Source organism: Neofelis nebulosa, chromosome 17, assembly GCF_028018385.1.
Source record: "Neofelis nebulosa isolate mNeoNeb1 chromosome 17, mNeoNeb1.pri, whole genome shotgun sequence".
In the NCBI taxonomy this organism is placed as follows: domain Eukaryota; kingdom Metazoa; phylum Chordata; class Mammalia; order Carnivora; family Felidae; genus Neofelis; species Neofelis nebulosa.
The window spans coordinates 42729773-42756002 of NC_080798.1; the positions used below are offsets into that span (position 1 = coordinate 42729773).

Below are 26230 nucleotides of genomic sequence, written 5' to 3' on the forward strand. Positions count from 1 at the left end.
TTCTACATTCTGGAAAAGACAGAACTATAGCGACGGGCTGTCAAGGGTTGGGTGTGATTTCAAAGAAGAATGAAAGTTTTGTGGCCTGATGAAACTGTTCTGTATCCTAATTGTGGTAGTGGTTACATGAATGTATATGTGTTAAAAAATCATAGAACTGTAACACACAAAAAAAGTCCATTTTACTGTATTTTAATTGGAAAAACTAGAACACATGGAGACCACCAATATCCTTGGCATGTGCCCAAACCTCTAGAGCTCAAACTTCTGTCAGTTTTCTTATGTTCTAAGAAAGAAAATGGTGTGCACTCCCTAAATTTTTTTCTTGCTGATTTAATTCAAAATCGTAATATGACAAATTCTAAATTAGCTTTTAAATGATGTTTTTCCAGACTCAAAATATAAAATAAAAGCCTTCAATTCTTCCAATTCAGTCATGAAACAAAAGTAATCTAAAGAAAGAAATAGATCGGGGAGGCTGGGTGGCTCAGTAGGTTAAGTGTCCTACTTCAGCTCAGGTCATGATCTCACAGTCCGTGAGTTCGAGCTGCGCATTGGGCTCTGTGCTGACAGCTCAGAGCCTGGAGACTGCTTCAGATTCTGTGTCTCCCTCTCTCTCTGCTTGTGCTCTCTCTCTCTCAAAAATAAATAAACACTAAAAAAAAAAATTTCAAAAAAGAAACAGTTCAATTTCCAAATGGCAACCAAAAGCAAGCCAGAGTCTACTGGACACAGCCAATCAGAGACAGTCTAAAGTATCATGAAGCAATGCTCAGATGTTAGCTGTTTTTTTGCACAGTGTTCAACTTTCACATGTTCAATGTTCACAGTGTTAATATTCAGATGGAGTGTTTTTTGGAGTTAAAAATATACCCAAAATCGAATTACAGAATAGCATGTATAATACTCCATTTTTACAAGCATGCACACAGGAACAAAGTCTAAAACGATATATACCCGTTAATGGAAGTTCTCTGTGACATTGAAAAAACTGTACTGGTGATTTTTACTTTTTCTCTTCATTTTTCTATAGTTGTCTGATCTCTAAACAACAGACACAAAATACCTTTATAATCAGAAAATAAGTTTTTCCCATTTTCGAAAACAGTTTTCAAGTGAAAATGTGGTATATGTATTACAGATCAATTTACGTATGACTTAAGACTGTGCTCTTGGACATAAAGGAGCTTTGTAAGCCTCACATAGTACCAGATCCCAAGAGACACTTTACCAGATGGGTGGCTGGAGAAGACCAGGAATATAGAAGTTTCTCAAGAAAAGTGGTACCTTCTCTGGTGTCTCTCAATAAAGAAGGGGGAGGGAATCAAGCCAATGGCAAAGATGTTTGGATGGAAGGAGGCCTGTGAGTGCTGGTGAGCAGGCAGAATGGATCCTGACATGGAACAAAGGCAGGGAGGCAGACCAAGGAGGAGACCAGGAAATTCGGAAGAGGTGTGAAGGAAGGTAGAGTTGAAGAAAGGCTTGTGATGGAGAGTAACAGCAGTTTCATAGGAAAAGGTCACTGTGCTCACTGATGCCTCAGAGAGCTAACTATTCCATCCCTCTCCCCTCCTCTAGGAGAAGTGACCCCAGGCTGACCCTTGCACAGGGGTGTCATGCTCAGGACCCTGAGTACACAAGAGGGGTGGGCACCTGGCCCACGGGCATCCAGCCCACAGGCTGGCCAGGCAGCTCTAATTTGGCCTAGCTGGGAAAGCTCCACCCAAATAAAGTCAGTGGTAATCAGGCCAATCAGACGCTCTCTGAAATTCGACTTCAGTCAGTGAGTTAGCAGCAGAGAGAGCAGACAGACCTGGGATGAACATTTTAAATAACCTATCAGAACTGGGGCACCTGGCTGGCTCAGTCAGTAGAGCATGTGACTCTTGATCTTGGGGGTGTGAATTCAAGCCCCACATTGGGTATAGAGTTTACTTAAAAATAAATAAAACCTTGGGGCGCCTGGGTGGCTCAGTCGGTTGGGCGTCCGACTTCGGCTCAGGTCATGATCTCGCAGTCCGTGAGTTTGAGCCCCGCATCAGGCTCTGGGCTGACAGCTCAGAGCCTGGAGCCTGTTTCGGATTCTGTGTCTCCCTCTCTCTCTGACCCTCCCCTGCTCATGCTCTGTCTCTCTCTGTCTCAAAAATAAATAAAACGTTAAAAAAAAAATTAAAAATATATAAATAAATAAATAAATAAATAAATAAATAAATAAATAAAACCTTGGGGCGCCAGGGTGGCTCAGTTGGGTGGGTGTTGGACTTCAGCTCAGGTCATGATCTCATGGTTCGTGGGTTCAAGCCCCACGTCGGGCTTTGCGCTGAGAGCCTGGAGCCTGCTTCAGATTCTCACCTCCCTCTCTCTTTGCCCCTCTCCCCCTGACATGCATGCATGTGTTCTCTCAAAAATAAATATCAAGAAAATAAAATCTTCATTTTATTTTTTTTAATTTGAGAGAGGGAGACAGAGAGAGATGGGAGGGGGAGGGGCAGAGAAACAGGGAGAAGGAGAAACTTAAGTAGACTCCACGGTTCTGTTAGCACAGAACCTAACTCGAGGCTCACTCTCACAACCGTGGAATCATGACCTGAGCTGAAATCCAGAGACAGACGCTCAACCGACTGAACCACCTGGTGCCCCTGTTTTGTTTTGTTTTTTAAGATTTTATTTATTGGGGTGCCTGGGTAGCTCAGTCGGTTGAGGTCCGACTCTGGATTTCCACTCAGGTCAGGATCTCACAGTCCGTGGAATCGAGCCCCCAGAAAGGGCTCCATGCTGACAGTGTGGAGCCTGCTTGGGATTTTCTCTCTCTGCCCATCTCCCGCTCACACACATGCATGTGCGCTCTCTCTCACAAAATTAAAAAAAAAAATTTTTTTTAGTTAAAAATAAAATAACCTATCAGAATATATTTATAATATATTTCTCTATGAGAAGACGACACAACTGCAACTTTGCCTAAGCATTCTTTTAGGATTCTTCTGGCCTTTAAGAGCTGCTTTTTGGGTTATGCGATCACTTGCAGAAAATACCTAAGTGCACACACTGCAAAGTCTGAACGTTGTCCTGCTCTTGAATGCAGCTACTTAACTGTGAAGTGTGGTTTGTTCACAGGGCCTCTTTGTATGGCATTCCTTATGGCACAAGATTGTGCCTCTCACTGCAAACAAGTTAGGCGGCACTGTTTTTAACACTCCTCCCTGCAGCCTGTGTACTTTAAAGCAGTATTTTTTGTCAGCCAGTTTTCTCTTCCTGGAAGCAACCAAGAAGAGTGTTCACATTTTATTAAGACAACTACCTTCCTTCACCATGGTTTTCTACTTCCACTCAGGTCCTTGACCAGACTTGCTCCCAGAATTCTTTTGGGTGTTTGGCTATGTGAGACAGACACAGTGCCACATGCTGCCCTCCACAGTGGGGTCATGGTCCCCGGGCCCCACCATGCTTTGGCCCCCATGTTCTCAGGCCAAGTTAGTGCTCATAGCCCCTGCCAGATTTGCCCAGTGACAGATACCCGTCCCCAAGCTGGCCCAGGTGGCAGAGGATGAAGCACTTGGAGGCCTCAGGTTAGAATGGGGCCAGCCAAAGCAGAGCTCACTCCTCTTTCAGATGCGATTGGGTCACAATCTAGTCTATGAAAGGAGGACATGGCCCTTTGTGGCCCAGGAGCCACGGGATGCCCTTGATTGGGCAGCTAGGAAGAAAAGCTGAGTCCCGTATACTCAGCTCCAGTAAAACCCTCAAACGCTGTTGCTTGGCCCTCCCAGGGTTCCCTCCAAGGCCTGGTTTACCGGTCCTGCAGCAAACCCAAAAGGACCCATGTGCTTATTCCTGGCCAACTGCGAGCTGACCGACACTGCAGGGATGGGCTCAGCCTTGGGGGAAGCCCACCCAGCCGGTCACAAAGGCCCCTCGGTGCACACATCTAAACAAGAACTCCTAGAGTGAAAGTTGTATAGGGTTATGTGCACCAACCTCTACTATAATCACACACCATCAATTGTCTGACGGATGCTCTGAGCGGGATTGAAGGTTTTTAATTTCAACAATATGGGAGCTCTTGACAAAATGAGTCAGCTAATTACTTTTTTTTATCTGTCTTCACTCATTCGGTCATGTAGTACCAAATATATCATCATGTGTATACCTCACAGAGGACCACACAAGATGCTGGAAGGCCCTGCACATGCACATGATTATTAATTCAAAATAAATCTGCTTAAAATACTGTATCTGGAAGATTTAATTTAAAGTTTATATTCGGAGCACCTGGGTGGCTCAATCAGTTAAGCGTCCAACTCTTGATTTCGGCTCAGGTCACGATCTCACGGTTTGTGGGTTCAAGCCCCGTGTCGGGCCCCGCGCTGATAGCACAGAGCCTACTTGGGAGATCTCTCTCTCCCTTTCTCTCCAGCCCTCCCCCACTTGTGCTCACTCATGTGCCTATGCACTCTCTCTCTCTCTCAAAAAAATAAATAAAATTTTTAAAAATACACTTTCCCATCTAGCTTAATAACACACCTAAGCCATGTCTCAAATAGGTTTCCCAATTAAATAATCAAGACATAAGCTGCTCCATATAGCACCTTTGTGTCAGTTACAAACAGATTCTGGTCTGGATGGGGGCTTGGCTTGGTAAGAGGATAGCAAATTAAAAATGGCGCGCACACACACACACACACACACACACACACACACACTCTCACCCCCAGGGCTGATGAACTGGAAACAGGCAACCTTTCTTCCCAGTGGACACTGCCCAGTGCTAGGGCATGTGTGTTGGCAAGCAGAGTGTGCAGGCTGAATGTCAGCCTCCTTTACCCTCCAAGACCTACTGTGCACACACAACCTACCCAACTGTATATAGTAGCTCTGAACAATAAAGATTTAGAGCAGGATGTTGAGGACTTTCTCTGTTCCTCTGTGACAATAATATTGCTGGATCAATCTGGCTAAATCCTGTATCTGGCAAGTCTTAATGATCTCTGTGTTAAGTATCAAGAAGTTTACTATTGCAAACAGGTAAAATTTAAAAAAAATTTTTTTTTTAACTTTGTTTTTATTTATATTGATCTGGTCTGAGACACAATGGTAGATTTTATAGTCTGGGGAAAAAAGGGGGAAAAAAGAACTGCAGGCCTCCTACAGAATTCCGCGGAGTGGGGCGCCTGGGTGGCTCAGCTGGTTCCACGTTTGACTTCGGCTCAGGTCATGATCTCGCGGTCCGTGAATTCAAGTTCAAGCCCCGTGTCAGGCTCTGTGCTGACAGCTCAGAGCCTGGAGCCTGCTTCAGATTCTGTGTCTCCCTCTCGTTCTGCCCCTTCCCTGCTCACGTTCTCTCTCTCTCTCTCAAAAATAAAGAAATATTAAAAAAATGAAAAAGAAAGAATTCCATGGAGCTAGACATAGAGGAGGGGTTCCACAAACTACTGACCCTACTGGGCTCCCCCAGGCTTCCCTCAATCTGGCAATTCATCATTCTTTGTGGGCTTCACTCATCTGGTAACTTGGCAGCCCCTAAGTCCCCCCCGAAAGTCCCGGACCAACAGTCGAAGCTTTTCCAAAGCATCTAGTGAAGTTGAGGTGTATGCAGTGTCTCTCCAACTACCTCACCAGAATCACCTTGACCACGGCACCACAATGCCAGTAACTCTGACTACCCCTCCACTGCCATCACATATTTCAAGGCCATGCATAAAGCCATGCGCATGTATTCTCCTGTGACAAATGGGGGTCTGTTTTCCCAGTTTCAGCTCCAAAACCATATTCCAAAAGAAGATAGACCAATTTGCTGGCAAATTATCCTGATCTCAATTTATCATCAGAGAAATTAAGGAACTAAAAGGCAACTCTGTATCTACCAACATTAGGGGTTTTGTTACAATTCAAACTTTAGGGCTCCAAGTCAGCTGCCCGTCCCAGGACATTCACTTGGGCAGTTTGCTAGGACTGGTTAAATACCTGCACTTTCAACAGAATATCACAGGAGTTCCTGGGTGGCTCAGTTGGTTGAGTGTCCAACTCTTGATTTCAGCTCAGGTCATGATATCAAGGTCATGAGTTCAAGCCCCACATCGGGCTCCACGCTGAGTCTAGAGCCTGCTTAAGATTGTCTCCCTCTGCCCTTCTCCCTGGCTAGCACTGTCTAAAACAAAATAAAAAGTTTAAAAATAAATAAATGAACAGATCATCACAAAGATTTGATTTGTCCTATATAGTCTTTACTAACCTACTAACCTAAAAAATGCCCGAGGACATTTACTACTCATCCTCTCTTCCCATAATCATATAAAGGGTAAGAAAGATCTGAATTCAGAGAGCTGTTCCACAACTGTCTTCACAGAAAGGAAGCAAATCATCACCACCATAGCAATGGGTAAGTCATGGGGAACGAATGTCAGCCTTAGGCTCAGGTTCCAGGGCAACCGACAAACTGGGTAGCCATAGGTGAGCCACAGGTTCCCGAGGCGTCAGGTTTGTTACATGTAAAACACAGGAGGGGCACATATGACTGGCTTCAGGATTCCTTCCAGTCTAAAATTCTGAGTTTCTGAATTTCAAGGTGTTTAGAGCCATCTTGAACCTCCACTATTGATTTACACCATGCTCTCGTTTTGATGCTCTCGTTTTGCTATGGACTTAAGCATATCTCCCTTCCTCCCAAATGCATATGTTAAAGCCTAACATGTGATGGTATCTGGAGATGGGGTCTTGGAAGATAATTAGGGTTGGATGAAGTCAGGAGGATGGAGACCTCGTGATGAGATCAGTGCCCTTATAAGAAGGGGAAGAGAGAGGGACGCCTGAGTGGCTCAGTGAGTTAAACATCCAACTCTTGGTTTCAGCTCAGGTCACAATCTCGCAGTTCATGAGTTCAAACCCCCCAGCAGACTCTGCACTGATAGAGAGGATCCTGCTTGGGACTCTCTCTCTCCCTCTCTCTATGCTCCTCTCTCAAAAATATACTTTAAAAAAATGGGGGGGGGGGGGGAATCTTTCTCTCTCTATGCATGCACAGAGAGACCATGTGAGCACAGAGCAAGACGGCTGTCACCTACAAGCCAAGAGAAAAGACCTCAGGATGAAGTTACCTTGCAGGTACCCTGACCTTGGCCCAGCCTCCAGAACTGTGAGAAATAAACTGCTATTGTTTAAGCCACCCAATATATGGTATTTTGTATGGCAGATGAAGACACACCCTCAATACTAATAAGTTGTTTTTCTTTTCTTCCTGGATAATATATCAAACTGAACTTGGATGAATTGGCAAGTGCTCACCAAGCAGCCAAGTGTTCACCACTATGAACACTAAACAGAAGAAAACTGGGGCTCTGCCTCACAGGTGTTTAGAGACTTATTACAATAGACTGTAAGCATACCCAAATCTGTTCTGAAAGCCAGAGTCCAGAGGTGCCTGGCTGGCTCAATCAGGGAATGTGAGATTTGTGATCTCGGGTTGAGAGTTTGAGTCCCATGTTGGGTGTGGAGATTACTTAAATAAATACAACTTTAAAATAAATTAATTAAAAATACATTTAAAAAGAAAGTCAGAGAGTCCAGAGAGTGAGGGACACATGTAATGTAAGCTAGTGCTCCATCATAGGACATCACAGGACACAGGACATCAATCAGAACAAAGAACACCCAGGATGGGCATGGCAGGGCCAGTAAGAAGAGGGGTAGAGGAGAGCAAACAGGGAAAAGGTATAGAGGACCCGGTCTCACGCCAGCCCACTCACTGCCGGGGAATCCTCTGGCTGTGCCCTTGCGGCATCAGTGTGTTACGATGGAGGAACAAGAAGCTAAGGAGCTTACGGCCAGGATGAGGTGGCAGATCCAGGTGAAGAGAGCCTGAATGGGAGAGTGACTCAACTAGAACCTGCCTGGATGAGCCAGGACACATCAGCATGAAGGATAATGGCTAACATTCACCAGGTGCTTCTCTCGGCCAAGCTCCACGCTAGGCACTTTCCATTCAACCTCACACCAACCCTTATGGCAGCAGGTAATCCTCTTACCTGCAGTCCTTGCCATTCTGGCTTGACTCAGGTCCCTAAAGACCAGGCTGAGGATTAAAGGGCATGGCCCTAAGTGTAGGGGATCAAGATCTATTTCTGTGAAGAAAGTGACCAAGGAAAACCAAGAAAACAACAGGGAAATCCAGGGTGGGGTGCAGGAGGCCATAAGAGATGCTCTTCCAGCAAGCCAACAGCAGAGCTGGAGGAGCAGAGGACACAGAGAGAAAGGGACAAATGAAACTTGGGGGGGGGGGGGGGGGGGCGGCGCTGATATGTATCAGTTGTATAAAAATCTAGCTCACACAGGCCCCTCCCCAGATATTCCCCATCTCAGAAAAAATTGTGAAAGATTTTGAAATGGACCAAAAGGGTTACTGAGTATCTTCAATGGAAGAATGGGCCTTGTTAGAACATAACTTTCCAAGTTATCTGATCCTATGGGATGTGTGCATTTTGTGACCTTGGAGATATTCTGCAACTCTGTTAACTTGTATGTAACTGATACGCAACCATATGCAACACAAATGATTCTTGTCTGTAGACAGGCAAATTAAATGTCTAGTGGAGAGACAAGTGATTCCCCTCAAAGCTACAGTGGCATCTATTCGAAACCATTTCATGGTGTGTGTGTGTGTGTGTGTGTGTGGATGTGCACGTGTGCGAACATGCACACACATGGTCTTTGTGTGCAAACTCCTTGAATTTTCCTTTGAACAGGTTATAATACCTTACTGGTTCCCGCATTAATTAATAAAAATCTTTTATATTTGTATAAGAATCGTGATTTTATCTTTAAAAATTATTTTATAATACCCATAAACAAGCTAAAGTCCAAACAGATGCCAATATTCTATGGCAGGTGTGCTACAAAGGGAAAAAAAGGTTCCAGGAATCAGTAATTCTTCCAACACCAAATACTTTGAGGTGCTGGCTCAAGCAAACAGGAGATAATCAAGCCTCAATTTTTATCTCTCTACACCCCCTCCACCAGCAAACATGGTCTCCAGCTTCCTCACGACTTGCATTAGCTCTGATCTCAGAAATTCTTAAATTTCAGTGGTAACACAAGGAGCTCCAAGAGAAGGGCTGAGGGGCTCCCCTTTCTAATGAAACCAACACCTCTCCAGACTCTGACAGATGTGACCCATTCATTGTGGAAGAATCTGGAGCCAGAGGGGCTCTGCAGGCTAGCAGACCTACCAGGACCAGGAGCAGTGCTGGCAGAAGGAAAACAGAAATGGACTAAGTCCCCGCAGGATGGGGAAGACGAGTGACGATGGAACAAAGCTCATAAACTGCCTAATGGTCATAGAAACACACACGCAAGGGGCAGGGGGGCAGTGTTCCCGGTGTGGTCTCTGAAGGTTGGCTGCATAGCTCTGTACCTACTAGCAGTGGGGACCGTGAGCAAATTAGTGATATCAAAAAGGCTGTTTCCTCATCTGTAAAACACCTGCCTCACAGGATTGCCCTGAGCGGTAAATGAGACAACACACATAAAACACTTAGCAGTCTGACACACAATCAGTGTTCAGTGAATGTTAGCTTCAACAGTTTTTTGACTGAGAGATGAATATAACGTAAAATAAAAAACAGGGACTATAATAAAACATAATTGTGGGGCGCCTGGGTGGCCCAGTCGGTTAAGCGTCCGACTTCGGCTCAGGTTGTGATCTCACGGTTGGTGAGTTCGAGCCCCGCGTCGGGGTCTGTGCTGACAGCTCAGAGCCTGGAGCCTGCTTCGGATTCTGTGTCTCCCTCTCTCTGTGCCCCTCCCCAGCTTGCACTCTGTCTCTGTCTCTCTCTCTCTCTCTCTCTCTAATAAATAAAACATTAAAAAAAATTTTAAACGCAATTGCCACCTATAATTCCCACTTGTCACATTCTTTCCGCTCCCATTGCCAAAAGACCACCTGCGTCTTCATTTCTCACCTGAATTACTCAAGGTCTCCTATGGCGCAGGGCCCTTCTCAAAGCTATACCTCACCCGCTTTAACTGAGCGATAGCCAAGAGAAATATGGGAACCACGGGAGTGAGTTTACATTTTCTAATAGGCAGATTTTTAAGTAAAAAGAAACAGAATTATTTTAGTAGTGTATTTATCCCATTATGTCCAAAGTAGTATTTCAACACGCAATATAAAAAAATTGAGATATTTTACATTCTTTCTTTTCTTATTACAGCTTTAAAATCCAGCATGTGTTTTATACTTACGTACATCTCAATCTGTACTGGCCACATTTCAAGTTGCCAGGAGCCTCAGCACCAACCATTACCCATCTCTTTCAGAAAATCCAAATTCATTGGCCTAACAAATCAGGGCCTTTCCAACAGGGTCCTCCTCATCCCTCTCTGTGCCCTCCTCCCCTTCCATACTTTTGCCTGGGCTTAACCCTCTTCCTTATCCACTCCCAGCACCTGGTATATTCCTCTCCCACAGGACACACCACACCTTTATGTCAGCCACTGGCTACTCAACACTCCACATGTAAAGTGCTCGTTTCCCACAAAGGCTTCTTTGCCAACCTGTCCTCTATGAGATCCCCTCGCTCTGGGGATAAGAACAATTTGAGTGCTTTTCCATCGCATGCCAAACCCTCACTCCCCAAGTGGACTGTGAGCCCAGTGGAGGCAAAAGGATTCTTATCCTGTTTATGTATAGCAGTAGCTGGCCCAGCCGAGGCATTCAAACATATATAAAGTATAGGTTTTTTGTGTTGTTTTTTTTTTAAAGGGAAGACTACATTTAAAATTTTACATTTAGCTACTGATCTTGATCTAACTCTACAGTCATTCAGCCAACTCTTAATCTCAAAGCATACACATGAACAAGGTTTGGACCAAAAATGGTTGAAAGAAAGCAGGCAAGCTAAAGAAGCAACTACCACTGGGAGAATCATTGTTCCTGGGGTTTGGGTTGGTTTTTTTGTTTTTTGTTTTTTATTGGCACAAAAATCTTTTAGACTGAAATTGTTTTTCATAGCTGCACTGGAATAAATGGGAAACCACAAAAATGAAGGCTTCCACAGTGCCAGTCATCAAATTGTAGTGGTAAGAAAGGAGCCATCCAAAACTATCCACATCTGATTGAACTCTAAACATTTTAAATGTTTATTAACCCATATAATTCCCAAATTTAACCAATCATTTGAAACGCTCATAGACAAAATTCTGGACTTCAGTATTTCCTACAGCCCCCTCCAGCCTCAAGAAGATAAAAGCCTCCCTTCTCGGGGCCCCACGGAACTGCTGTTCTTTTATTTTAATCAGAGAGCTTTATAAAGACAACCACTTAGGACCCTCAGCTTCAGTCCTAGTTGCAACTTTTTCTTTACACGTACATGTGTGAGTGTGTGCTCCAAGGGCTCCCAAAGAGCTGGCTCGGTGGACCCTGAGCAACCCTCTCTCTCAACATGTTGATCAGGAAGCAGACAACTTCGTTAATAATTAGAGAATCCCTAGTTTTCATCTTACACTTTCCTAAGCAAAAAGCTTGGCAGGGCCTCTTATGGTTTCCCCTTCTCTTACAAAAATCTGCCTTCTAAGCAAATGCTTCTGTTTCCTAGTAGCAGTAGATACCCTTTTAAAACTCACAGTTAAAAAAAGCAAAAAGAATTACAGTGGTATTTTGTTTCCATACTTTCTTCCTAATATTTTCCACTTAGAACTGAGTCCAGAAGTTTACTGGTAAATACACCAATACAGGTTATGTTCCCTTATGGATCCCATATTGTCAAATAATCTGACCTTATGAACTACACTGAGCAATATTCCATTATTTTTCTTTTATTAAACAGTTATGTATACTCAACTGGTTGATCAGGGCCTTACTATGCGCCAGGCACTGTTATAGACCGTGGGGATAGAAGGAAACTTAACACACAACACCTCTGGTCTCATGGTCTAGTCAGGTGGTAAAAGCCATGAAGAAAAATTCAGCAGAGGGAGAGGAAAAAGAGTGGGGACAGGGGTGTCCTACTTTACACAGCATGGTCACGGAAGGTCTCTTTTAAACAGAACAGAAGAACAACAGTGCTGAAGAACACAGCCAAATGATATTTTTGGGAGGGGGCAGGGAGCAGAGGGTGCAAGAATATATCTCAAATGCAAAGACTCTGAGGCAGGGGTATGATACCCAAAATGTTAATCAAAGCTTCTGATCAACATAAAATAATCTGTACCATAAAATTCTCATCAAAAAAGAAATTGGCCTGATTACTATTTAATGCAGTTATAGTATTCTTTTTGAAATACAATTATACCTAGTCCCTCGGTCTCTCAATCCCCCATTTCTACATTAGTAAGTTCTAGGGCTCCCAGGGGACCTCACTCTGAAAACCAGTGACAGACCCCACTATCTAATGTGTGCAGACAAGACCACACAGGAGAGGCAGAGGTGAACACTGGGCCCTCCTGTAAGTGAGAATTTTTCACACAAAAATCGTCCCCATCAAGTTAAACTGCTTACAAATAAAGCAAGATCTTCTCCCGAAGGAGGTGCTGCCTTCTAAATTCTGTATCCTTCCACTCATCTGTCCCTTCCTCAGCCAGCTGCAGGCCTGCTCTCAGGCCTGGACCACTTTGAACGGAGCCTTTGAAAGTTTAAGTTGGCTTTTTGCCACCACAAGAGATGCTGAGGCCATCCCCTTCTCTGGGGGTGCCTTATTCTCTTATTCTCTCCCGGTCTAGCTTTCCTCCTCCTGGGCTCTCTGAAGTCCCACCTCGCTAATGAATCCAAATTCCAGCTCATCTCACCCTGCTTTTTACTTCTCTTGCACACACAGCCTGTCCCCTGGGGGATACTCTTATTTTCCAAACAAAAATATCAAGACACATTGTCCGTATGTGGGTACTTGTTACGTGAATCACTATAATGTCAAAGCTTGGAATATTTCATAATTTAAAGTAAAATCATTAAGAAAAAAAAAAACTTAGGACGTACTTACACATAGTCTGATGAGACAGCACAGGAAATTGGGACTGTCTGGGAAGGTTTGGGATCTGTGATCACAGTCACAGGCCTTTGACTACAGCTCTGTCCTCTAACAAACAACTTGATTTTCCAAAGAAATCTGACATCACCCTACAAAAGGATTTGAAGCTACTTCCAGCAATAAGGATAAGGAGGCAGTGACAGCAGCTGTGGGTTGAAGGCCAGAACGCTGGCATTTCCAGGTTATTTCAACAGTGCACGGAGCTAGCAGGACCACCATACAAAATACCCAGCCCTGGCTGTCATACATCCCTCGACCCTTTATGCAGTGGACCACCAATGCGCTGTAGCTCAGGTATTTCCACAACTACCTCTAGACTGGAAATATGACTCTCTTGAGCACCCGAGTAGGTATCCGTTTTACCAGGAGGGGGAAATATCCTGAACCAGGCAGTGCACGTACACCCCTGTCTTCCCTCCTCTAAGCATCCTTCTCAAGTGCCATGCCCCAGGAAAGGCTCTTTCCACTCTCCAATTAAGAAAAAAAAGGTCCTCCAGGGCTGTCAAGGAAGATTTGATTTGGCCCCGTGACTCAGAAGGAGTCAGAAGGTCTTCCTGAGCTCACCAGTTCCCACTGGTAAGTACTTGTGGGTAAGTGCACTGGAAACTGGAATAAACTATGACCTTCAGGCATATTGTAGAGACATGCTGACCAATTCCACCATTTTTTTAATGCTCAGAAATTTAATGATACTGCCTTTTGATCTAGTAAAAGCATTCCATGAAATTTAACAAAAAATAGCCACAAATCAAAAGAAGAGTGAAAGACTTTTACTGAAGCATTCTTCTTATTAGCAAAGAAAAAAAAAGGAAAAAAAAGGAAACCATCTTGTTGAGCCTTTGGAAAAGAGAAACTCCAAAGATCTTTTCATTTGATCTGTCATACTAAGATTTTTTTTTTCCTCATTTCCTGTATGTTACAATTCTTCTAACGGAGATATAACGGACATATTATATTAGCTTCAGACGTACATGATTGAATATTTGTATAACTGGGAAATGATCACCACAATAACTCTACTTAATATGTGTCACTATACATAGCTACAAAATTTATTTTCCTGTGATGAGCCCTTTTAAGACCTACTCCCTTACAACTCTCAAATATGCAATATAGTACTAACTATGGCCACCATGCTATAGCACTTTACAACCCCAAATAACGTATTAACTAATAAAATTAGGGTAGGAGCGCCTGGATGGCTCAGTCAGTTACACCTCCGACTTGTCAGGTTCAAGCCCTGTGTCGGGCTCTGTTCTGACAGTTCAGAGCCTGGAGCCTGCTTCGGATTCTGTGTCTCCCTCTCTCCCTGCCTCTCCCCTGCTCATGCTCTGTCTCTCTCTCTCTCAAGGAATAAACATTAAAAAAAATTTGTTTAATTAGGGTAAATTCCTTGCAAATGAAAGAAATGTTACCTTTAGCAAATAAATTAAACAGATAAATTAAGTGCTTGCAATCTTGCAGAATGCTTGTTTTTTACAGGAAAATGTATTGAAAACATTTTCAAACTTTAAGTTTCTTCAAGAGGTCTATATTGTCTAAATCATTCTCCCTAAGGCCCTCCAAATTACAAAGTAAGCAAAAGGTTAAAGGTTATGGTCAGTATATTTGCTTTCAGGCTAATGTATGTTAAGATAGAGCTAATTAACAGGTAACATTTTAATAATTTTTTACTAGAAGATATTTGCATGCAGCATACAATTCAAAAAGTACAAAAAGTCATACACTAAATCTAAGTCTCCCTTCCACCTGGCCCTCCACCACTCAGTTTCCCAGCTTGTACCATTTCAGGGATATTCTATAGTGCCCACAGGTTTGTAACACTTTGTATGTGAGACACTTTGCTCAGGATTTTGTATGGGAGGCTCATCAGTGCAAGCAATACTATCACCAGCCCCAATTTATAAGTGAAGAGACCTGCTTGTGGCATGAAGTGAACTAGTAACTGGCCAAAAGTGTCATACTCCCAGAACCCATCCCCATCTTCCTACTCCCCAACAAAGGTGACCTGATGTTATGTTGTTCCCTCTTCCCTGAACACTCTCCCACCAACCTTCACCATCCCTTTGCCTGGATAACTTGACTTTCCATATAAATTTCAGAATCAGGGGCACCTGGCTGGCTCAGTCAGTAGAGCATGCTACTTTTGATTTGGGAGTTGTGGGTTTGAGCCCCATAATGGATGTAGAGGTTACTTAAAAAAATAAAATCCTTGGGGCACCTAGGCGGCTCTGTTGGTTAAGCGTCCCACTCTTGATTTCAGCTCAGGTCATGATTTCCCAGTCTGCGAGTTCAGGCCCCATGTCAAGCTCTGCTCTGCTTGGGATTCGCTCTCTTCATCTTTCTCTGCCCCTCCCCTGCTCATGCACACTATCAAAATAAATAAATAAGCATTTTTTTAATTAAAAAAAATAAAATCTTAAAAAAAATACACTTTAGAATCATTTGTCTCTGTCTTAAGAAACTTTGCAGGGGGGCGCCTGGGTGGCTCGGTCGGTTAAGCGTCCAACTTCGGCTCAGGTCATGATCTCGCGGTCTGTGAGTTCAAGCCCCGCGTCGGGCTCTGTGCTGACCGCTCAGAGCCTGCAGCCTGTTTCAGATTCTGTGTCTTCCTCTCTCTCTCTGCCCCTCCCCTGTTCATGCTCTGTCTCTCTCTGTCTCAAAAATAAATAAACATTAAAAAAATTTTTTTTTAATAAAAAAAATAATAAATAAAAATTAAAAACTTTGCAGGGATTTTAGGATTGTGTTAAACACAATCAATTTGTAGACAATTAATATTATAACTATACTGAGTCTTCCAATTCATGAACATGGTATGTCAATCCACTTAGGTTGTCTTTAATTTTTCTTCGGTGTTTTGTAATTTTCAGCAGGCAGATCCATCCTCTGCATATTTTGTTAGATTTATACCAAGTATTCCATTCCTTTCAGAGCTACTGTAACTGATAGGATTTTTTTGGTTTTGTTTTTTCCTGTTTCCAATGATGTATTGCTTTTATTGCTAGGATACAGAAATACCGATTTTTTGTGTGTTGACCTTGTATTTTACAACTGTGCTAACACATTTATTAGTTCTAGGAGCTTTTTCTAGAGATTCTCATGAGATTATCTGCATAGACAATCATGCCATCTGCAAATGGGGACAGTTGTTCTCTCTTTCCAATCTGTATGCCTTCCATTTATTTTTCTTGCACTGGCTAGCACTTCCAGTACGATGTTGAGTATCAGTGGTGAGAGTAGAGATTGTTGCTTCGTTCCCCTTAGGGGGAAAGCGTTCATTTTCACCACTAAGTACGTTAGCTGTACGTTTTTGGTAGATGCCCTTTTTTGGGCTGAAGAAGTTCCCTTCTCTTCCTAGTTTGCTGGCAGCATTTATCATGAATGGATGTTGAATTCTGTGAAAGGTTTTTTCTGCAGCCAATGACATAATCATGTGGGGTTTTTTTTAGTCAGCTGTTCATATGGTGGATTACATCTATTGATTTGGGAAAACTGAACCAGTCTTTTACACCTGAGATAAATCACAATTGGTTCCGGTGTACTATTCTTTTTACATAATATCGCTGGATTTGATTTCCTGGTATTTTTTTGAGGATTTTTGTGCCCCTGTTCATGAGAACAATTGGTCTGTACTATTCTTTTCTTGAACTGTCTTTGTTGGTGTTGTAAAAATGGATGTGTACTATACAGTTTTCTGAGGTCTGGGATGATAATTTTACTACTTCTAACATCATCATAGAGTGGTATTAACTTTGCTTTTCTGTTAGAATTAATTTTAAGTCTTTGAGCAGGAAGACAATTCCCAAAGATAACAATAATTCCCTAAGTGAAAATATGACCATTTTACAAAGAGCCACTTTAAGGTAGATCTGAGAATCCAATGCAGTGAAACCTATTACTTCACCTACATGCCCTGTCACATCCCCCACAGAGCAGGAATGGTGAGGAGCTTTGCCCTACTGGCTGGAGATAAGAAACTGACAAGGTTTCCATCAAATAAAAGATATGTTATTACTCAACCCTGAAATGCAAATACACACATTTGCCTTTGAGTTACCTAAGAAAGCGCCTCTTAACCTCTTAGTTCTTACAATTCCTAAAATGCTCAGTCATTTCTACCCACATTATACTACTGAGAAAGCCAAGACAAGGATAGGGTTAAGAGATTTCGAGTTCAGCAGAGCTAAAATTTGAATTTAAACACCTTCTATCACCCAGCTTGTTACAAAAAGTCCTAAACACAGGCAATGCAATGTCAGAAGGTCAATCAGGCATGAGAGGGGCTGAAGAAAAGGATCTGAGGCAAAAGAGTTTCTGGGGAGGTCTTTTTTTTTTTTTTTTTTTTTAATGTTTCATTCATTTTTTTGAGAGAGAGAAAAACAGAGACAGAACAAGCAAGCAGGTGAGGGACGGAGAGAGAGGGAGACACAGAATCCGAAGAAGGCTCCTGAGCTTTCAGCACAGAGCCCAGCATGGGACTCGAACTCACCAACCGTGAGATTGTGACCCGAGCCGAAGCTGGACGTTTAACCCACTGAGCCACCCAGGTGCCCCAACACATAACCATTTTTTTCTGTAACTTTTTATTATGAAAAATTTTTAACACTTGCACAAGTAGAAAGAATAGTGTAAGGAACTCCTAGATACCACCCAGGTGCCCCCAGAGAGGTCTTTTTAGAACTGAAATGCCGAATCTCCTCTTGGCACTTTTGAGAAGCCCCATCTCCTCATTGAGGTGAGTGGACAGGTCTGTTGGGTGAGGGGCAGGCTACCACAGAGGAGCTGCACACCTCCACAATGGCCAATGAGAAACTGAAATCCTTTTAAGTCTCACTTAAGTATCTAAGAGTCACCCAAATCATCACCAGGCTAGCCAAAGACCAGAGAAATGTCCTTGGAATCAAAGTCGCCCTCTCTGTGGCACTCAAAATGATGTGTTCAGGAGGCAGTAAAGAGCACACTGCCAATCAGACTGCTTGGGTTCAAACCCCAGCACTACTACCCACTAGCCGTGTGACCTTGAAGAAGTCACAACCTGTGTGCCTCGGTTTCCTCATCCATAAAATGGGGGTAGCAACAAGAGTGTAAGCTCTCACTAAATGATGCCTGCTGTTGTTTTTATTCAGAAAGTCTTGGCCAATCCAAGACCGGTCCTCTTCTACACTGTCCTAGATCATGGTGTATGTGCCAATATGCCCTTCCCCAACCACCACCACTCCCCTCTTCCACCAACCCAAGAGCAAAACTCTGCTTTCAATCAAGCTGATGGAAAAAAGCAAAAGACCTAAATGAACTATTTCATTAAATGATGTCTAGGAGCTAAAAACCAATAAGCACTCACAGGATCCACATTCACAAGAAGGAAGAAAGCATTTAAATCAAGAGTTTAAACCAACTCTTCTCCCACAAAAAGTACATTTTATTGTTTTATATAACCACATGAGACATTCTCCCCAACTAAGGGATAGGTATAAATTCCATTTTAAAAAATTTAATCTATGGAAATACACTGATTAATTTTCATATTTTAGATTAGTTTTGCTATCAAAAGCATTCCATTTAAAATATCAACTTAACTTTTAAATCACTAGGAAGCAAACTGTCTTTAATTCAAATACATAATTGTAATTTGGGGGTGACAATTTCACCAAGTTTCTTGAAAGCCAGGAAATATTAATTGGCAACAATGATAGCTATCTTTTATTGCACACTAACTAAGCGCCTAACACACAAGGCGCTAAATTCTACATGTCACCTCATTCTCTTAATCCTTTCAGGAGGTACAAGCTCGTTTTACAGAAAAACCTCAGCCTTGAGGTTGACTATTAATGGTTCTGATAGAGAACTGATTGCTAGCACCTGTGTGAGGCTTTAACACTAAAATGATATAGAAAGGTAAATCTGAAACTTGAATGTGCACGTGAATCACTGGGGGAATCCTGTTAAACTTCAAATTATGATTCAGAAGGTCTAGGGTAAGCCCTCCGATTCTGCATTTCTTTCTTTTTTTTTTTTTAAGTTTATTTATCTATTTTGAGAGAGAGAAAGTGCAAGAGCGTGAGGGAGGGTTAGAGAGAGAGGGAGAGAGAGAGCATCCCAAGCAGGCTTTGCGCTGTCAGCACAGAGCTCAGTGTGGGGCTTGAAGTCACAAGCCAATAGATCATGACCTGAACCAAAATCAAAAGTCGGACGCTTAACCGACTGAGCTTCCAGGCACCCCTGATTCTGCATTTCTTTAAATTTTTTTTTTTTAAACGTTTATTTATTTTTGAGACAGAGAGAGACACAGCATGAACGGGGGAGGGGCAGAGAGAGAGGGGAACACAGAATCGGAAGCAGGCTCCAGGCTCTGAGCCATCAGCCCAGGGGCTCGAACCCGCGGACCGCGAGATTGTGACCTGAGTGAAGTCGGACGCTTAACCGACTGAGCCACCCAGGTGCCCCTGATTCTGCATTTCTAACACGCTCTCTGATGCTGACAATGCCGCTGTTCTGGAGACCACACGCAAAGTAGCGAGGATGGCTACAGGTTGCAATAGGCCACGAACCACAAAAAAAAAGTCCATTAAACACTAAAATGAAAAACAGTCAAATTTTTCTCAAAAACAGTAAGTTAACCATAATATAAACTCTAATATAAGAATTATAACATCCAGGGGCACCTGGGTGGCTCAGTTGGTTAAATGTCTGACTTCAGCTCAGGTCATGATCTCGAGGTTTGTGGGTTTGAGCCCCGTGTCAGGCTCTGCACTGACAGCTCAGAGCCTGGAACCTGCTTCGGATTCTGTGTCTCCCTCTCCCTCTGCCCCTCCCCTTCTCATGCTCTGTCTCTCAAAAATAAGTGAGATTAAAAAAAAAAAAAAAAAAGAATTGTAACATCCATATTTGTAGTGGGATTTTGAGCTTTGTAACATCTTAAAAATATCTTCATAATGACTTCTTGTTTAAATCTATAGTTCAACTTCCTGGAGCTTTGAGGGGGCTTTTCTCCCCTAAAAACCCTGACTTACATCAGGGCTGAGAAGCCACGTACATGGAAGACCGTTTCAAGTTGCCATAACCTCCAAACAGGTCCCTTTTTTCACTCACCCATCCTCTTGCTGTTTAAATCCAACACATTAGACAAATGGCAGAGTTAGGTGAGATTTTAGGGGCTGGGACCCCAAATTTTTCCAGATGAAAAGTAAATTTCTACAACAAAACAGGACCTTACCACAAGGCAGTAACAAATACCACTGGCTTCCATTTCTGGCCTTAGGTGACCAACTTCCGGCAATGAGATGGCAATTAGCATTTTATACAACTACTGATTTTCATTCTTTTACCAGATCCTTGGAGTGGCAAGTTCTATTTACTTTCAAAAGTCCACAGACTAAACAAAGCAAGGTACTTCACAAGGCCCTATTTTCCACCTGGGTCCAAGTTCACCGTGATCTTTTTTACTCATTTCTGATTGTGCTATACTCAAACATTGGCTAGCTGCCTTTTAAAAGGCAGTTAGACACTACCACCAGCCCTCTCCCTCCCCCACCTCCTCCACTCTCTTTGCTAGCACCAGTGCCTAACAACAGAACCAACACATCTCTGAGGACATTCCAGCTTACCAGATAAGGTCAGTTTAAAATTCTAGATAGGGATAACCCATTCCATTTGTCTTTCCTTAGAGCCCTTCAAAAATATCCCCTGGCAATCAGCAGAACAAGCCTTTCACCAGAGAGAAAATAGTCTATGATTCTGCAATTTACAAACACTGAGACCTTTATTTAAAGGGTGTCCACATTTTATATTACTCCCAAGGGACGTTTATCTATGGACTCAAGTAAGCACCAGCCCAATGCTTGGAAGAAACAAAATGTGCATACACTGCGGCTCCATGCAAATGGCTTCTCGGGCTAGAAGGCTATAAAGTTTTGCTGCCGGGCCTCAGAGGAAGGCCTACCTGTGACAGGGTATAATATTGGGACACAGTTTTCTTCTGAATTTGGAGCATGCTCTGTCCACAAGAGAGCCAGGCAACTGCCCAGAGAGGCTTGTTACAAAAACCATGAAAGAGGGGCAGAGGTGCCAGGCCACTGCCCTGTATACCCTGGAAGCTGAAAACAATTCTGAGAAATGATCTCTACTATCGACAAGTCCGACAGAAAGTTGTCTCTGTTGCCTCCAAAACTGGCTGTCCTCCTCGAATGATTTAACTCTGGGTACCAATTGGGCAATGCCAGCCACCGTGCTGGGGCGGAGGATTCAGGGATGCTGGTTCTGTCTTCTAGGTTAAGTAGGCGGATTCAAACCTCTGCGGTATAAACTGGAGATTTTGGGGGTTAGATCTGGGCGCCCCCACTGCATCTAGGCTACATGCTTCCATTCAACAAACATTTACTGAGCGTCTGCCCTCAGCCCGGCACTCTGCTAGGTGCGGAGGAGGAAGCCAAGCCACAGTCCCCAGAAGTGGAAGCAGACACAGAGAAGGGCCTTCAGGAGAGGTGTAGGTTGTGCGGGCCCCGAAAACCTGCCACAAATTGCTGTGATCAGTAGTTAATCGGGGGTCAGCATGACCTTCGCGCCGGGCTCCGCGGACCACCAAGCCCAATAATGAAAAAGGCTCGCGACAGCGAAGGCGGGAGTGGACAGGTAGGCCCGGGGGCAGGTGTTCAGGTAGGAGGCGCACGGCTGAGGCTGCAAGTCTGGAGAGGGCAGGGTCCCCAAGGAAGGTGGAAGGGCGGCCCAGGACCCCGCGAAGAAGAAGGGGGTGCGAGGAACTGGGGTCTGGCCCCGGGAAGTGGGTGCGCGGCGGCGGCCGGCCGGGCCTGAGCCCCCGAAGCGAGAGAGGGGAGGGAAGACTCCCGGCTAGGCCGCCAGCCCGCACCTGGGGCCCCGCCCGGCACCTACCACTTGGGCGACCTTGAGACAGCCGAGCGCTCCGCGCAGGTAGTCGGGGTCGCAGCGCAGGCCGGCCAGCCCGCGGCGCTGGCTCACCGGCTCGGTGGTGGGCTGGTACGGGCTGCTGGCGCCCGAAATCATGGAGGTGCTCGAGGCCTCGCCCTCGAAGCCGTCCAGCTCCTCGCTGCTCCGCATGCTGCCGCCCGGCCCGGGCCGCCTCGCGCGGCCGGCCCCCGGCGCCCGGAGCTGGCCGGCTCAGCGGGGCCGCCGCATCGCCGCCGCCGCCGCCGGACTGACCGCCCGCGGCCCGCCCCGCCGCCGCCGCCGCCTCCTCCTCCTCCTCTGAGCCCGCCGCCCGGCTGCAGCCGCGATTCGGTCAGCTTGGGATCGGCTCCCGCCGCCTCGGCAGCGGAAAGGGAGGGAGGCGGGAGCAGGAGGAGAGAGAAGGAGGCGGGAGCCGGCGGAGCGGGCCGGGAGGGGGCGGAGCGAGTGCCCACCCGCCAGCCGCTCGGCGGCGCTCCGCGGCTAGGGCGAGACGGAGGCGGCCGCCCGCGCCTAGGGGCCTCGGGAGGCGGGGCCTCGGGGCGGGGCGGGACGCCGTCTCCTCGGACCCCGCCCTCACCTGCCTGTGCGCAGGGGTCCGGGAGGCTCTCTGCAAGCCCTGCCATCCCCGCCTGCGAGGGGCGGGGGTCGCGGGGACCGAGAGGAATGGGGGCTAAGGGGAGGGTCTAAGTGGACTTAAAGGACACGGAGTTGCTTTCCCAGGGCGCTACCTTAGTTTCTTTTCTGGAGGAAGTGGGGTTCTCTGCAGGTAGGCTGGGAGACTTACCGGCGAAGACCAAAATGTGCTGTGCGAACCCTGCTGCCAACCGTGATTGGCCCAGGGTGGGTCTGGCGAGAGGAGTCCAAGGGTCTGGGTTCCCGCCCTGGACGCCTTGCAACAAGCCAGTACAGAGAGGCCAGGGACTGAGTGCGGCGGTAATGAAACTACAGTGAGTGAGGGGTCGCTCAGCACGGGGTCTGCAAGACATACACGGTAAATACTTACGAATAATTCCCAGTTTAAGTTCTACATCCACCGGCCTGACCGAGGAGGGGCGCTAGCACATTGTAGACCCTCGACAAGCAACAGTAGTTGCCTCTCAGCTGACAAGATTTTGTAATCGCTATCTAATCATCAAGTCAAGTTAAACACAGATTTTTGCTCTGACGGGCATTAATTAAGAACCAATTTGCAATTCAAGTGTGAAGGCTAATTTTAAGCTTAAGTAAAACACTGACTTCTAAGAATTGTCGCTTTGGTATTGAACTCTTACACACCACAAATATTGAGAGCTTCCCATGCTGTAGGCACTGAGGAAGACACTTGAAGAAAGTATTATTATTCCCATTTTACAGAAGGGCAGACTAAGTGTGGCGATTGGTAGTAGTTTGTCCCAGGCCACACAGTTTGGTGGTGAGTGGAGCCCAGGTTCCAACTTTGTACACCACACAATATTGCTTAATATATAATTTAGATAGTTCACAATATAATTGGTGAACTCCAAGCTGAGATGCAGTAAACATCATAACTAACAAGATTTCCATTTAAAGGGTTTTCATCTTTGGCTTACCAAAGATGGGAAAGACTATTTCTAATACTCAATTCAACCAACAAATCTGTATTGGGCACTTACTATGTGCTAAGAAATATAATAGGAACTGGAGATAAACTGCCAGGTAAAGACAGCAAGTTGGATGTAGGCCTTGGCCCCTGTTGTTTCCCAAAATCCCAGTGAAATGACAGTTACAGGGATTGATTGATTGATTGATTGATTGATTTTAGGGCATAAAACCACTGCAACAAAGAATGGTAAAGAAGACAATGGCAACAAAGTTGGAATCAGAATAGCAACTAGGCAAGTGATAACTGACTTAGCAGCTCCAAGAAAGCTAAACCCTAAAATGCACAGGGAAAGGCTGAACTGCAACTTACATTATATCACAGAACAAAAGGTTCTGGGATGGGCAGCACCAAGCACATGTAGAAGTGGAGGTGGAAGCAAGGAATAAAAGAAAAAAATCAATTGAAAGTCTTTTTAAGAAGCAATTGGATCCCTGAATCTCTTCTCATGCCCATCCTCCAAGACTGGAGTTTTATTCTCTGGAGAAGATAAAACAGAGTCTCTTAGCTAGGGATCATGAGGCACAGTTGAGGACAGGGTTACTATATTGAAAAGTGTGTGTGTGTGTGTGTGTGTGTGTGTGTGTGTCCTAATAACTAATGCTAACTAATATGAAAGCAAAAAAAAAAAAAATTAAAAATTCATTAGAATTAAAGAAAAGGAAATCTTACAGGAAGTAGAGCCGAAAGACAAAGAGATGGAAAATGAGAGAAAAGATAAGAAAATTAGAGGAATAGACCGAGAGAATAATAGAATAGTAAGACTTGCATGGAATTAAAATCAAGAAAATTGGAGGGAAGAGACCATAAAATAATAATTTAGTAACATTATTCTGAACCATAGGACATGAGTTTTGGATTTAAAGGACCCACCAGCGCCCAGCACAGTGCCCAGCACAGACTTGCACCCATGCACATCGGACCGGCAAGGACAAGATGCTCAAAGCTCCAGAGAGGAACAGAGCAGGTTTCATTATAAAATATCAGGAATCAGAAAGGCATCAGACTTTTCTACAGCAACTTTGGGCGCTACAAGGAAATGAAGCAAAGTCTTCCATATCCTGAGGAAAAATGATCCTCACCTTGAAATCTGATTCCATCTGGAGTATCAATCAGGTATGATTGATGTCTCTTTCAGACATGCAGAGATTCCCTTTATCCTTTTCTTAGGAGACTGCTGGAGGACACCATCAAAACAAGGATTTAAACCAAGGAAGCAAAGGATGCAGGATCTAGCAAAGGGTGGGTGCAGCCTAGGAAGAGGTGGTAAGGATCACAGGGTGAGTGGGGCAGAGACCCCTCTGCATCAGGGCTGTGAGTCAGCCAGCCCAGCCTGGAGGAGCCAGAGGCTTTGAGACACTTCTTCAAGATGAAATTAATGTGTTGAATATACAGACAGAAAGATACATAGTTTGGGGAGAGTTTTGAGATCAGTTAGGGATAAACGTATAGAGAACTAAGCAAATATTCATATATATTTATTAACTGCAGGAAAAATAAAAGGATGCAGAGAAAAGAAGTATGGTAAATCACATGGCTCAGTTGTCAATAATATTTGCATAACTATAATAATGTAAACAATGAATGCTGATCTAGCCAGAAGTAAGTAACCCTTGTAGAAAGGAAAGGATAGAGGGACAGGATGTGTGCAGGTGTGATGAGAAGGGCAGTGTGTGCAAGAGCTCTAAATACCCATCATCTATTGTGAGAGATCAGTAGATGCTTAAAACTGAAAAATCAAGAGGTAGCAGTATATGCTTGTTAATTAAAAATATAAAGAAAAGTACAAAAATGTTAAAAGTTTCAAAGCGTTGCCTCTGGGGAACAGGAAAGTTAACGAGGGTTATAGGCCTTATAGAACTATTTGATTCTCTTAACCCTGTGTGCACATATAACTTTAACAAAAATAAAAGCTAAGTTGGGGTACCTTGCTGGCTCAGTCGGTGGAGAATGTGACTCTTGATCTTGGGGTCATGAGTTCAAGCCCCACGCTGGGTATAGAGATTACTTTAAAATTTTTTTTTAACGTTTATTTATTTTTGAGACAGAGAGAGACAGATTATGAACGGGGGAGGGTCAGAGAGAGGGAGACACAGAATCTGAAACAGGCTCCAGGCTCTGAGCTGTCAGCACAGAGCCCAATGCGGGGCTCGAACTCACGGACCGTGAGATCATGACCCGAGCCGAAGTCGGCCGCTCAACCGACTGAGCCACCCAGGCGCCCCTAGAGATTACTTTAAAAAGTAAAATAAAATATTTTAAAAAATAAAAAAAAAAATGAAAATAAAAGCTAAGTTAAAGACAATTTTTTAAAAAGGAACTTGAGAGTCAGTGGCAAGCAAGGCAGATGGAGTCCCTGCCAGCAAGGACGTGGAGAGTAAGTATTAAAACCAGTAAGTATAGCGGAGCATGTGCTGAGTATTGTTCACGGTGCTATGGGAATTTCCAGCAAGGATTTAACTGAATCTCTGGATCAGAATTTCAGCTGAGATTTGAAATGTGAACGGCAGCTAGCTAAGCAAAGAGATGATAAGGGTTGCTGGAAGAGTGTTCCAGGCAGAGGGAACAACATGTGAAAAGGCCCAGAGAAGAGGCTCAAATGCAGAATTCAGAGGGAGGAGGAGGGCAGACAAGACCTGAAGCTGGAGGGAAGCCTCAGGCTGGTCCCTGTGCA

General features: G+C 44.4%; 1 protein-coding gene across 2 annotated transcripts in view; it reads right to left on the reverse strand.

Annotated features, from left to right (window-relative positions):
* CMTM4 (CKLF like MARVEL transmembrane domain containing 4) overlaps window positions 1–22421 on the reverse strand; it is a 70954-nt gene extending 48533 nt beyond the window's left edge. The window contains exon 1 of one of the 2 annotated variants that reach the window (XM_058706911.1): window positions 21903–22421. In XM_058706911.1, the coding sequence (XP_058562894.1) occupies window positions 21903–22088 (186 nt within the window). In that variant the 5' untranslated portion in view covers window positions 22089–22421. The remainder of the gene's footprint in view (window positions 1–21902) is intronic. The other variant, XM_058706910.1, reaches the window with a different exon arrangement.
* Window positions 22422–26230: the final 3809 nt, after the last annotated feature.